This window comes from Ceraceosorus guamensis (genome assembly GCF_003144195.1).
Source record: "Ceraceosorus guamensis strain MCA 4658 unplaced genomic scaffold IE81scaffold_64, whole genome shotgun sequence".
NCBI lineage: Eukaryota > Fungi > Basidiomycota > Exobasidiomycetes > Ceraceosorales > Ceraceosoraceae > Ceraceosorus > Ceraceosorus guamensis.
In genome coordinates, this window is record NW_020290059.1 from 86,791 (window position 1) to 99,341 (window position 12,551).

The 12,551-nt window shown below is 56.9% G+C and overlaps 3 protein-coding genes across 3 annotated transcripts; 1 reads left to right on the top strand and 2 right to left on the bottom strand.

The window, feature by feature from the left end:
• Window positions 1–1,939: 1,939 nt before the first annotated feature.
• Window positions 1,940–6,655, bottom strand: IE81DRAFT_325485 (hypothetical protein). Its single transcript, XM_025514528.1, has 9 exons — window positions 6,251–6,655; window positions 5,369–6,116; window positions 5,010–5,281; window positions 4,857–4,924; window positions 4,072–4,784; window positions 3,676–4,008; window positions 3,291–3,607; window positions 2,640–3,218; window positions 1,940–2,568 (listed from the first exon to the last, which is right to left on the bottom strand). The coding sequence occupies exons 1-9, from the start codon at window positions 6,396–6,398 to the stop codon at window positions 1,955–1,957; spliced, it is 3,792 nt and encodes a 1,263-aa protein (XP_025367712.1). The 5' UTR covers window positions 6,399–6,655; the 3' UTR covers window positions 1,940–1,954.
• Window positions 6,656–6,879: 224 nt separating this feature from the next.
• IE81DRAFT_325486 (putative beta-adaptin) lies at window positions 6,880–10,015 on the top strand. Its single transcript, XM_025514529.1, has 5 exons — window positions 6,880–7,316; window positions 7,478–7,548; window positions 7,638–8,217; window positions 8,339–8,910; window positions 8,986–10,015. The coding sequence occupies exons 1-5, from the start codon at window positions 7,088–7,090 to the stop codon at window positions 9,760–9,762; spliced, it is 2,229 nt and encodes a 742-aa protein (XP_025367713.1). The 5' UTR covers window positions 6,880–7,087; the 3' UTR covers window positions 9,763–10,015.
• IE81DRAFT_342671 (putative URA7-CTP synthase 1) lies at window positions 9,456–12,380 on the bottom strand. The gene is made up of 4 exons (XM_025515708.1): window positions 12,135–12,380; window positions 11,437–12,023; window positions 10,408–11,285; window positions 9,456–10,293 (listed from the first exon to the last, which is right to left on the bottom strand). Exons 1-4 carry the CDS (start codon window positions 12,351–12,353, stop codon window positions 9,923–9,925), a joined length of 2,055 nt encoding a protein of 684 aa, XP_025367714.1. The 5' UTR covers window positions 12,354–12,380; the 3' UTR covers window positions 9,456–9,922.
• Between the last annotated feature and the right edge of the window lie 171 nt (window positions 12,381–12,551).

Here is a 12,551-nt window from a genome sequence, read left to right on the forward strand (position 1 = left end):
TTGCTCTACACATAGTCATCACTCTTAGCGTGAGTCACGCCAAGGAGCTATGAGTCATGGTAGAAATGCTTGAGTGCTTGCAGTATGCGTCTTGCCACCTTCGCGCACTGATTTCCCGGTTCCATGATGCCATCGACACTCCCCGCTCAGCTTGGTTGTATATTTGGTTATGGCAAAAAAATTTCCTGCTCACAAGTCTCATTATTCTATGCGGACTGCGCAAGGGAAAGGGAAAATAGCATTTCATCGCCGCGCCTTTCTCCTTTAATTTACCGGATCCGCTCGCATGCTAACGTGTCATCGTCTATCTGTTTCTCGACAAGAGGTCAAGATGGCAGGCCATCCGTTGTTGAAGGCATGCAAGCACTAAACCGAAGCGCGTAAGAGGCCCCGGTAGCAAGTCCAACACTTCGTTCGTTGGCCCTTTTCCCAACAACGGTAGCGTGTCGAAGGGGGCACGCAAGTCGTCAGCTACGTATCGGAGACCAAGGCGACCTCTCAGGCAGTACAGGGCAATCCTTCTTTTGGCAGACCTAAACACGGTCGACCGACTGTGCAATGACAATCGTTTCGGTGAGCCGAGGCTTGTCCTCGATTTGGACAACAGAGTCGATTTAAGTCTAGAAACAAATCGCTGGCCTTAAGAATAAATTGGCCCCGACTTTGCCGGCAGTACCCAGCTTTAAAAATGAATTTTGACAGAATGGCTTGTAGATATGGAAGAAACTCACCCATGCGATGCTGCCCTCTGGGAAGCTCAAGTGGGTGACTGGCTGCACAACACCAAGCCAGGTGGTCACTGAGGTTTCAGAGCAGTTGCAAGTGTGGTCACTAGAGAGGAAAACCTTCTGTAATTGGTGCAAAGAGGGCCAGAGTGCTCTTACCTTGAGTGCCGCTGCTGCTGGCTCATCATGTGCCTCTCCTTTCCCTCACAGATGCGCTTGAATATGTGTGGACATGCCAATGCAAATCCTGACACCTGAGTCAAGTCGAGCAAGGGGAAGATCATGGGATTGAGAAGGTAGGTGACGCGTACACAGAGTCTACATGTAGGCGCGCGCGCACGCCGTGACAACCTGATCCAGAGATCCTTGAGCCTCAAAGACCAGAGCGTGGACAGCTGCTTTGGTCCTCAGGCACTGCGCAAGATGACAGCAACTGATTCCAAAGCAATAGTCATGCAGCATTGGCTGCCAGTGCATTCAATCGCATCGCCATCATTGTCTACAGGACTCTGCGGGGTACATCACTACGCCAGCATTACCCACTGGCAAGTGATGGACCCATTGCCGCAGAGCCCTTGGTGATGGTGATGGCTTGTGCTTCGAATCACTGGCTGGTAGGAACAAGGCCCATGGCTAAAGCTCTAAACCAACCAGTGTGCCAGTTGTACGGGGCGTATGAGCCGAGCTTGTTCAAGTTGAATGGAGTAAAGGCGCTCAGGGCCAGAAGCATTCATGCGGGCTCAAGAAGCACAGGATTGGGTAGGTACTGGAGGACATTTTCCGTTTCCCTTCTTTTTGGGCATAATCAACCCTTGTACAACATTTGCGACCTCTTTTGTACAACAGCCTCGCATCTTGTCCTGCAAGTTGAGGCATTTGTACATTAGGATGCGACCATCCCCACCTTTTTCTCTTCCACCTACGCCACGACCACCCCTGTTCTTCGAGGAAGACGACGTCTCCCCTGAAGCAAACACTCATGCTCAAGTGCAGACCCCTCCTTGCCAAGACTACAGCCAAGTGCTGTACCTTGAGTCTGTTGTATTTCGGCCAGCTGACTATGCTGTAGCATGCTGATTGCCCCCAAGCTACACAGTGGCTGTAGCAGGGAATGCGCCACCAGCAGACGTCCTTAGCAACGATCGCTCGGCCGCGCACACCTGTCAGAAAAAAAACGAAGCCATACTCTCAAAGACGAGCACGAGTACCTTTACTGCGAAACGCGATCATCATCGATTCGATTGCAGATATACGACCTGCAGCGCCTGGAGATCTGCAAGAAGTTCGCCAGCTTGAATTTGGACGACTGCATCCACATCCACAGCCTGCGCATAGCTGGACAACGTTCGAGCGCGCTCGACCATCTGGGCTTTAGCAGGATCAAAAAGCAGTGGTTCTACTTCCTGGATCGCCCGGTGCGCATGCACGTTGGCAGAGATGGAAGGCAGATTCGAGCCATTTGGCAGACGCAAAGAGCTCAAAGACTCTGCTGGACCGCGGTCCTGCTGCAACGCTTCGATCTGGTGCTTGCTTCCTCGTATCAGTAAAGCGAGCAGGTGAAAAGCGCTTCGCCGCAATTGCGCAGGCTTGCTGGCATCCTCCATCCGAACTCCACCTTTCTCTTCTTTCTCGTCGACTTCGGCGCTCGGCTTTGCTCCTTGGAGCTCGAGAGCTATTAGGTCGAACATAGCAAGCGCCATTTGCTCCGCGTGTCCATTCGCAGCTATCCGCAGAGGGTTCGCCTCCACAGTAGTGCCAAGCACGGAAATGACGCTGCTTCGCAATGTGGCGGGCACATAGGCACTGGCGAGAGCGCTTAGAAGTGGTGCGATGAGTTCGGTTGCTATGATCGTGGATGAAGGAAAAGCATGAACAAAGGCAGCGCAAAGGACGCCTTATCCAACTCCGACCCACCTTGAATTTCGCTTTGTTTGATGACGAGCAGCAGCGCTTCGCCTACCCGCAGACGTTTGTCGAGCTCGCTTGCATGCATCGACAAGGATCGTGCGGAGATGGCACCAATGTAAACATCTACTAGTCGGCCAAGGGTCCTAGAGTCCGAGTCTCTGCGTCGAGCCAGCGCAGCGAGCACCCTGATGGCGTTCAGATACAAAAATGACTCTTCGTCTTGCACAATCTGAATCAGCATGTCGAGGAGCGCAGGTACCAGCGCAGCTTCCATTCGGACTCCATCGGCCTCGCGCACCAGATCGCCAAGCACCGTGAGACCATGAGCGCGTACGGGCACAACAGGATCTTGCAAGAGCCGCAAGGCTTTGTTGTAAAGAGCATTTCCACGTCGTACAGGTGATGAGGTCTCAGAGGCCCTCTTGCCGGCTGTTGGACCTCTTGCGCTATGGCGCCTGGCCAGCAACACTAGCTGAACTTCTCGCGCGAGTTTTGCAACTTTAACGTCGCCCGCCGCATGGTGATCGGCGGACCTTGCAATACCTTCAAGCAAGGTGTGGCTAGAAGGCGTCATGTTAGGATGGCCTGCGAGTTCGAGTTGATTTGTGGTCAGCATACGCCCTTGACACCAAGCCAGAGCGGTCGACGGAGCCTCACCCTCCAGCAAAGCAAGCAGCAGCTCCAGCGCAACGCAAACGAGCTCGGTGGACATTCCCATGCTGCCACTTCCATCTGCTGCAGCCTCTATCTCGTCGTCAAGTGCACTGTCAGGAAGTTGCGAGTGGCTGCCATCCACAGGAAGGGGAACAATCAGTGGTGCCTGTAGATTGGATTCTTTTGGAGAGGCTTCCGCGATGTTGGTGCTGCGCAACGCAAAATCGATGAAACCCAGGACGACGTCGGGCTCTGCTTTCAAAAGCTGTTCCTGAAATGCTTGCAGAAGTTGCGTAATGCATTGCAGCAGGAGCAGAGGACTTGAAAAGTCGGACGCTGGTCAGTCGGATCCGGCGGCACGGCGAGTCGAAATAAGTCTGCAGCTCACCTGACTTTTGCAGCGAGCTGCTCCGCCCCAGCCTCTTGTGCCGCTTGCACACCTGCATACGTTTCCAAAAGATGCCTCAAAAGCAGCGCAGCGACGTCGGCGCGGCCAGAGTCTTGGATCATCTTGACGTACAAGCTCGGATCGGGTCGCAAATTCAAGCCGAGCTTTGCGAGCAGCTGCTGTGCATTAGTGGCCTCTTGCCGAGCATCAACTTCCGTCTCATCGGCATCGTTGAGCCCAGCGCGCCCAAAGACATCCCATGCCTCGAGCGAAAGCGCAGAGAGAGCATCCCCAAGAGGTGTGCCCAGCTGAGTGTCTTGCCGCGGTGATGCTCTGTGTTGCGAGGCAGATGGTGTAAGAGAAGTCTTTCATCGTCACAGAGCAGACTACACGCACCCGGAGCGTATTTCCAGCCCGTCAGCAGCGTTTGCCCAATGAAAGGCGTCGCCATCGAGCGCCTCTTCGCCTAACCCATCTCTCGCGCGAATCAAAAGACCATCGGGATTCGCACCAAGAAGACTTGCTAGAGCCGATGCGTCGCCTAGCTTCAGGTAGGTGCTCAACAAATTTGCGAGGATGACCTTCATGCCAACGTCGGCAGCAACTTCATCCACCATGTTGCCTGGACCATGCAGGCAAGACCAGCACGTGAACAGCTGCGTAAATACGGGTTGAAGGAGTGACGAAATGAAGGTCGGCTCTGGCGGAGCAGACGAGATGATGGCCTCGATGAGGCGCACTGCGCAGCTGACGTGTAGGCTGTGCACGACGAGCTCGCCTTTGGCGTCGGGTACAGCTGTCGTCGACTGCGATCGCAATGTCGGTGGAGCTGCCGTGCGCGATGGCTGAAATGGCAGCCAAATGTAGCCTTCCAGGACAGAGGAAAACTCTGATTGGTGACGACGATGCAACGCACATAGAGCAAAGGCGATGGCTCGCGCGTGCGAGTCGGGAACCTCGATACGGGGTTGAAGGGAGGGCGGGTGCAAAAGACCAGAGGTGGTGTCTTCTTGCGGTGGCGCACCGGAGCTTGCCCTGTGTTGCAATGGTGCGGAGGGCAGGTCTGAGAGCATCTGCAGCATTTGAGGGATGATGCACCCGAGGAAAATCTGCAAGGCGACCAATCGCTCAACCACTGCCCCTCACTTGCGATTTTCAGTGCGCGGAATGCGATAGCTCACCTGCAGCGGCATACCCTTCGGAGGCGACGAGAGCAGCTGCGCAATCTTCTCGAAGCCCTCCAGTTGCGCTTACCAGCAGAAGCGCGAGGACGGAGGATTTCAGCGTGCTTGCTCACCATAGCTCCGGCCGGCGTCTATAGGCATAGCACTCACCGTTCCCGCCATCGCGGCTCGCACTGCCAAGATGATCGTCTTGAAAGCCCAATGCGGCTGCGACCATGCACCGGACGCCATCCTGGCGTAGCAATTGTGCAGCCATGAAGCGCATGGTGATGTGCCGAACGTATGCAGGAGCAGCGCGCTGTGTGAGCATGAGAGGGGCTGTCGGCGCACTGCTGCGCTGCGTGGGAGTTGCAGAGGCTGCCGCTGCACCCGCGAGTGCGCTGCTGCTCGAAAGCGCGTTGATGGAAGAGGCGGTTGAAAGGCTGTGAGAGCAAAGAGGTTGGGTGAGATGTGAGTGGAGCGCGAGGATCGAGGAAGCGCTGCGATCAGGGAAAGTGCAGTCCACTCACCCCCTCAACACGCTCTGCAACGTGGCTGCAGCCGACTGTGCATCGCCAAGCTGGTCGCCGCCAGCAAGATGAGGCAGCCAACCGAGCCTGATAGCCATGGCCAAGAGTGCGGGTACGGCTGACTCCAAAACGATGGCGCTGATCTCGCTGCTGCGCGTTGAAGCCGCTTGTTCAGCTATGCCCCTCTTGGCTGCGCCGCTGCTGGGAATGGCGTTGCTGGGCGAGACGAGGGCCGGTGGCAGCAAATGCCGAAGAGATTGAAAGGCTTGCTGCAGATTTTGCGCTGCGATGCGCAACTCCGCTTCACCCTCATCCTCTCGCAGCTCAGCGCGAGTGCGAGCGTGATGTGCGCGATCGAAGGATGTGATGAGATGTGCAATGTGCCAGTGTATGCACAGGGCGAGACACAAGGAGATGCACTGCGAGTCGCGCGTGCCGATGAGAGGGGCGATGGTGGGAGGAGGAGGGGCATCATCTTGCGCTTTGATTCTCGATGGTCCGCTGAGTGGAGGTGCAGGTGCGGGCAGAGAGGAAGTGCTTTGCTGGAGTCGAGACAGAGTGTTGTGAAGCTGAAGCAAGAGGTGGAGGATGAGCTGGCCTGTGCGATGCTGCACTGATGCGGTGGCGGTGTCGGTGGTGGTGGTGGTGTTGGTGGTAGTGTTGGTGTCGGTGGTGATGATGGGGGCGTTGTAGCTTTGCAGTCGCGACTGAGCTTCACACAGTCTGCATTCCAACAGCGCATCCTTGTCTGGCGGGAGTGGGAGTGGGGGTGGGAGTGGGGGTGGGAGTGAGGGTGGGAGTGGGAGTGGGAGTGGGAGCGGGAGGCAAGGGGTGAGAGTGGCAGCAGCAATGTGGTTGCCGCACGGCGCAGCTCACACTCACGCTGCGGCTTTGCTGCGCTGCTGCTGCTGCTGCTGCTGCCGCTGCCGCTCAGATGAAGCTTGATGCGGTGCCGCAAGGCAGCATCTCGATCGTCCGCTTCACCGGAGAGCAAGCTGAACGCCTTCACTATCGCCTGCACCTCCTCCATCCCAGCCAAACGGCCAAAGGCGAGAGGCGTAGGCGTAGGCGTAGGCGTGGGCGTGGGCGTGGGCGTGGGCGTGGGCGTGTTGCAGTCAAAGCGACGTGTCAAGTCGAGTCAAACAAACACTTGACCATGACTCGTCTTCAACTTCCTCCTCCTCCTGCTGCGCGCTCTTCATGAATGTGTTGTGTTGCGAATGTGGGATGCACGTTGTGAAATCTGAATGGAATCGTGAATGCCAACATCGAGGTCAATCCGAAAAGCGAGTCAAGAGTAGAATTTCCCAAGCAATCCTTCCTTCCTTTTGCATTCGTGATTTGATTCACCATTTGGTGATTCACGATTCGATTCGATTGCCTCCACTTGACTTTACCCGTAAGCGACAGTCACGTGACCAAACTCGGGGCCGCGGTCGGCGTATGGCGCGGCGTGTATATACATATACCAGCGTACAGCAGCAGCAGGTGTGCAGTACATCGCGCAGAACCGAGCTGCGTGCACAGCGACCAAGGCCTGCAATCGTGAATGCAAGCCAAGCAAGCAGCAGCAGCCAGCCGGCTGCCATGGCATGGCATGGCATTCGCACTCGTCATTTCACGCCTCGACCTCTCCTCCACACCCATCCCTATCCGCTCAATCGCCACTCAGACTACATCCACATCCCTCCCCCCCACACAACACATCGCATACACACCATGACGGACGCATCGGGAAGGGATGGCAAGCTGTTCGCGCGCGGCAAGGTGGCCGAGCTCAAGGCGGAGCTCATCTCGGAGAAGAAGGACAAGGGTTGGGTGCGCAAGAGGACGACGTTGAAGAGGATCATTGCTAATGCCACCATGGGCAACGACATGTCCAGCCTGTTCAACGATGTCGTCAACACCTGCATGGCCATTCAAGTATTGGAGATCAAAAAGATGGTTTGTGAGTGTGGGCAAGGGGGTTAATTTGTCGGTGGAGGTGGGGGCGGGGGCTTGTCGGTGTGGGTGTGGATGTGGGTGTGGGGAAGAGGAATGACGTGGTGCTCACGTCACATCACATCACATCACATCACGTGCACGCGCTTCCCTCGCCCATCCGCACAGACTTGTACCTCATCAATTATGGCAGATCGCAGCCCGAGCTCATCCCAAACGCCATTCCTGGCTTTCTATCTGTGAGTCGTGGCGTGACGTGGCGTGGCATGGCATGGCGGCCACCTTGCTCGCCTCGTATGCTCATCGCCCCTCGCCTGCGACATGACAGGACTGCAACGATCGCAATCCGCTCATTCGCGCACTGGCCATACGCACAATGTCTTACATTCACGTCCCCGTCGTCATATCCGCCCTGCTCGATCCTCTGCGACAATCGCTGCGGGATAGCGATCCCTACGTTCGCAAGACGGCCGCCATCTGCGTCGCCAAACTGTACATGCACGATCGCAAAGTGGTGGACAGGCAAGGCTTGATCGGAATGCTCAGGGATCTCTTGGCCGACACGAATCCTACCGTCGTGGCCAACGCAGTGGCTGCGCTCACAGAGATCAGCGAGAGGTCGGACAACATCCAACTCAAACTGAACCTCACCATCGCCAGCAAGCTGGTCAGCGCGCTGCCGGATTGCTCCGAGTGGGGTCAGACCTACATTCTAGAGAGCCTCATGTTCTTTGTGCCGCAAGATTATGCAGACGCAGAGATTCTAGCTGAACGCATCGCAGTCAGGCTTCAGCACGCCAATTCGGCCGTCGTGCTCACCAGCGTCAAGGTCATCCTCTACCTCATGAACTACATTGCAAGCGCAGAATTCAGGGAGAGCCTCTGCAAAAAGATCAGTCCGCCGTTGGGTGAGTGCCGGTGCAAATCGGTGCTGGCGTGTGCGAGTGCGGTGCAAAGCGGTGCTGGCGTGTGCGAGCGCGCTTTGCTGACCAGGCGCCCCCTCCCCTCCCCGCACCGCTCGCGCCACAGTCACCCTCCTGTCTTCAGGACCCGAAGTGCAGTACGTCGCGCTGCGCAACATTCTCCTCGTCATTCAGCGCAGACCCATCGTGCTGCAACACGACGTCAAGGTGTTCTTTTGCAAGTACAATGATCCCATCTACGTCAAGATGGCCAAGCTGGAAATCATGTACAGGCTCGCATCGGAGCGCAATGTGGAGCAGGTCTTGGCAGAGTTGAGAGAGTATGCTGCAGAGGTGGACGTGGACTTTGTGAGGAAAGCCGTGCGGAGCATCGGCAGGCTGGCGATAAAGATCGAATCTACAGCGGACAGGTGCATCAAGGTGCTGCTCTCGCTCATCCAGACCAAGGTCAACTACGTCGTTCAAGAGGCCATCGTCGTCATCAAGGACATTTTTAGAAAGTACCCCGATCGATACGAGAGCATCATCAGCGTCTTGTGCGAGAATCTGGACAGCCTAGACGAGCCCGAAGCGCGAGCGGCCATGGTGTGGATCATTGGGCAGTACGCTGAGCGCATCGAAAACTCCGACGAGCTGCTCGAAGACTTTTTATTCACCTTTTTGGACGAGCCGGTAGAAGTGAGTATTCGAGATTTTGTGCGCGCGAATCGTGGGACGTCAGCTCAGTGCGTGCATCGTCAAACTCCTACACAGGTTCAACTCGCACTGTTGACCGCTACAGTCAAGCTGTTCCTCAAGCGTCCTGCAGCGGGTGGAGAATTGGTACCGAAAGTGCTCAAATGGGCTACGGAAGAGGTGGAGAATCCGGATCTGCGGGATCGCGGATACATGTACTGGCGTCTGCTCTCGACGGATCCTGCAGCCGCTCGCGATGTGGTGCTGTCGAACAAGCCAGCTATCAGCACAGAGACGGACAGGATGGACAGGACGCTGCTGGATCAATTGCTATTGCACGGTGCTAGCCTCGCGAGCATTTTCCACCGCCAACCGCAGACTTTCATTAGGGGCAGCAAAGCTCGATATCTTCCCGACTCGCCTGCCATCGATGAAGCGGCCAAGAAGAGTGCAAGCCGGCACTTGTACTCTCGACCGACGCCTAGAAATCCCGGTGGCCTGGCAAATGTTCAAGCCGAAACGGGTGCACGAGCTGCACCACCTTCAGCGCTTCCGCCAAGCACCACAGACGGCGCAGCGGCGACGGATGATGCTCCCGCCACGCCTGGGGCGCTCGCGCACAATGGATCATCCGCCCCGACTGCCTCTGAAGGGGCTACGGCAGAAACGAATCGCTCCTCGGACGAAGTTCGACGAGGCGATTCAGCAGATCGGCCCAGTGGTGCGAATGGAGAGGCCGAAGAAGATCCTTACGCGATGCTTGGTGATCTTGGACCGGAATTTGGAGGTGTCGGAGGCGGTTATGCTGCAGATGCGCCTGCACCACGAAGCGGAGTGGACGACTTGCTGGCCTAGGGCGGGCATGTCGCATCACATTCGTGGCGCTCCACTCCCCCATGGCGCTTTTACCCACACGTACGATGATTCATGTCTTTGACAAAAGGTACTCGAGAGTAATGTAACATACATGATGCGAACTTTGAGCGCCCTCTCTCTCTCTCTCTCTCTCTCTCTCTCACTTGATGCTCCGCCCATTGACTGCCGATTCGCCCAACTTGACGCTCTTCTCGGGCGGGCTCCTGCCGCGCGTGGGTGTGGAGCTGCCAGGAGGTGTGGCAGCGCTTTTTTCCACCGTGCTGGGTCTGCGCACGGGTGGCATGGTTCCGTCGGCAGAGCCCAACGTATCGGTGTTGTGCTCGGATTCGGCAAGCCTGGCAGCTTCGGACTCGAGGATCATCATGCTCTTTGGATGCGGTGCAGTGTAGGAGCTGGACAGCTCCATCTGCTTTTCCAACTCGTCGTGGGACACCGCTGCGGCGACCAGACCCAAGAAGCAAGGTCCGGGCTTGAGTGGCCGACTTGCAAATTCCGGATGACTCTGAACAGCTGCGCGTGCGCGCGCAAGAGGTGAAGGCGTCCGAAAGGATGAGCCGCCGGCGCCCACTGCGAACCCCCTTTTTTTTTTTTTTTTTTTTTGCCACTTTTGCACACCATACTCACCAACGTAGTAAGGATGATCGGCAATCTCTGCGATCTGCATGCGGTCCCCCGTCTCGCTCCTTCCGATGAACCTCAGCACATCCCGACTTCCCTCGCCAGGCGCTTTGGAAGCTGGCAAGATGCAAGGCACGCCATCAGAGCCCAAGCTCGGGCTGGTGGGTAGGCTTCTCGGACCAGATTGAATAGGCGGTGTGCCTGGTCTGCGCCCAGCAGCAGCATCCGCTGGAGTTTGAGGAGGAGGCGAAGCGGCAGGGTCTCCGCGCTCTATCCTCTCCACGTATTCCGGGTTGATCTCGTAGCGATGACGATGCCTTTCCCAGACGATGGGCGCTCCCGCGTACAATTTGCGAATCTTGCTCCACGACTCAGTGCCCTTGCCAAAGACGGTTGGTCGGAGGCCCAACCTCATCGTGCCTCCCATTTGCGTCTTGCTAATCTCCGGCATAAAGATGACGACGGGCGAGGGACAAGTCTTGTCCAGCTCGGCAGAATTGGCATCCTGAATTCCACACACGTTCCTCGCAAATTCGATGACGGCGACTTGAAAGCCGAGGCAAATGCCCAGGAAGGGCACCCGCTTCGTCCTTGCCCAAGCCGCGGCGCTGATCATGCCTTCCGTGCCTCTGCTTCCAAATCCGCCCGGTACCAAGATACCAGACGCGGAGCAAACGGCGTGCCACGCTTCGTGATACCTCACCGGATTGTCTGTCTCCATCTGCGATTCCAGGTCGCCAGCCTCGACCCACTTGAGCACCAATTTGCGTTGCACCCGCATAGCAGCATGCTCGAGGGATTTGACGACCGACATGTAACTGTCTTGCAAGCTGGTGTACTTTCCGACGAGCACAATCTCCACCTTGTCGAACAGGCGATCTTGGCTGCGTGCGTGCGTGCGTGCGTGCATGAGCATGATCGTGTAAGCGATGCGCTGAAGTCCGATAGTGGCCGGGATGGCAGCCAGCGCACGCTTTCGGCTGGCTGAGCAGCTTTGCCCCCCCCCCCCCCTCCCCCCCCACCCACCCAACTCACCTCAGCGTCAGTTCTCTCCAGCGTGTCTTGAGGGCGTTGCCGCGCTGCTGCATGCTCTTGGTGATGCCTTGTTTGATGTCGAGTTTCAGACGACGTTCAAAGAAGCGAACCATGCCTTGCTGTTCGAGGAGCAGAGGCACGTGATAGGTGGATTGCACGTCGTGGACGCCCATGACTTGTTCGGGACCGACGTGGCAGAACATGGACAGCTTATTGATCACGCTCCTCTCCAGAGGTTCGACGCATCTGGCGGCGATCATGTCTGGCACCAAACCCAAACCTCTGAGATCGCGCACAGCTGCTTGCGTAGGTTTCGTCTTTTGCTCGCCACCCACGACGGGCACCAAGGAGACGTGGATGAGGGCAAAATTCTCTTGACCCACGCGGAATTGGAACTGTCGCAGCGCTTCGACAAAGGGAGCGGATTCGATGTCGCCCACTGTGCCGCCCAGCTCGACGATGCACACGTCTGGCGTCTCGTCCGTCTCGTCGACTGGCTGAGCAGCCACTTGCTCGATCCAATCTTGAATGGCGGATGTGAGGTGAGGCACGATCTGCACCGTCTTGCCAAGGTACTCGCCCGCGCGCTGTGGGGGGTGGAAAGAGTGTGAGAGTGTGGGGGCACCGGAAGAAGGAGGATAAATGAGGTGGAGAGTGACGTGACGTGTCTCTCCTGCCTCGCTCGCTCGCTCGCTCACCTCCTTCTCGATGACCTTCTTGTAGACCTTGCCTGTTGTGATGTTGTTGTCTCTACCCAACGTCACATCCAAGTATCGCTCGTAATTGCCCAAATCCAGATCGGCCTCGCCGCCATCGTTGAGCACAAACACCTCACCGTGCTCTGTGGGAGCCATGGTGCCCGCATCGATGTTCATGTACGGATCGATCTTGATGGCCGTCACTTTCAACCCGAGCATCTTCAGCAGCAATCCCGTCGACGAGGCTGGCGTTCGAGAGATGAAGAGGGAGAGCAAGGACTTAGCGCTGTTCAAGCTGGATGGGCTGCCACTGCCATTGCCACTGTCATCGCCACTGTCACTGCCACTCCCACTCCCACTCCCGCTCCCACTGCTACTGCCACTCCCACTCCCACTCCCACTCCCACTCCCACTCCC

Bases quoted from the DNA above. Each gene is read 5' to 3' on its own strand.
- IE81DRAFT_342671 (XM_025515708.1), bottom strand. From the start codon at position 12,353: ATGCTCGGGTTGAAAGTGACGGCCATCAAGATCGATCCGTACATGAAC. The intron at 11,286-11,436 runs GTGAGTTGGGTG...GCACGCACGCAG, and splicing joins TGGAGAGAACTGACGCTGAG to CCAAGATCGCCTGTTCGACA. The intron at 10,294-10,407 runs GTGAGTATGGTG...GCGCACGCGCAG, and splicing joins CGATCATCCTTACTACGTTG to CTGTTCAGAGTCATCCGGAA.
- IE81DRAFT_325486 (XM_025514529.1), top strand. From the start codon at position 7,088: ATGACGGACGCATCGGGAAGGGATGGCAAGCTGTTCGCGCGCGGCAAG. The intron at 8,218-8,338 runs GTGAGTGCCGGT...CTCGCGCCACAG, and splicing joins AAAGATCAGTCCGCCGTTGG to TCACCCTCCTGTCTTCAGGA. The intron at 8,911-8,985 runs GTGAGTATTCGA...ACTCCTACACAG, and splicing joins TTTTGGACGAGCCGGTAGAA to GTTCAACTCGCACTGTTGAC.
- IE81DRAFT_325485 (XM_025514528.1), bottom strand. From the start codon at position 6,398: ATGGAGGAGGTGCAGGCGATAGTGAAGGCGTTCAGCTTGCTCTCCGGT. The intron at 4,009-4,071 runs GTGCGTGTAGTC...CTCGCAACACAG, and splicing joins GGGCTGGAAATACGCTCCGG to AGCATCACCGCGGCAAGACA. The intron at 3,219-3,290 runs GTGAGGCTCCGT...TCGAACTCGCAG, and splicing joins GCTGCTTGCTTTGCTGGAGG to GCCATCCTAACATGACGCCT.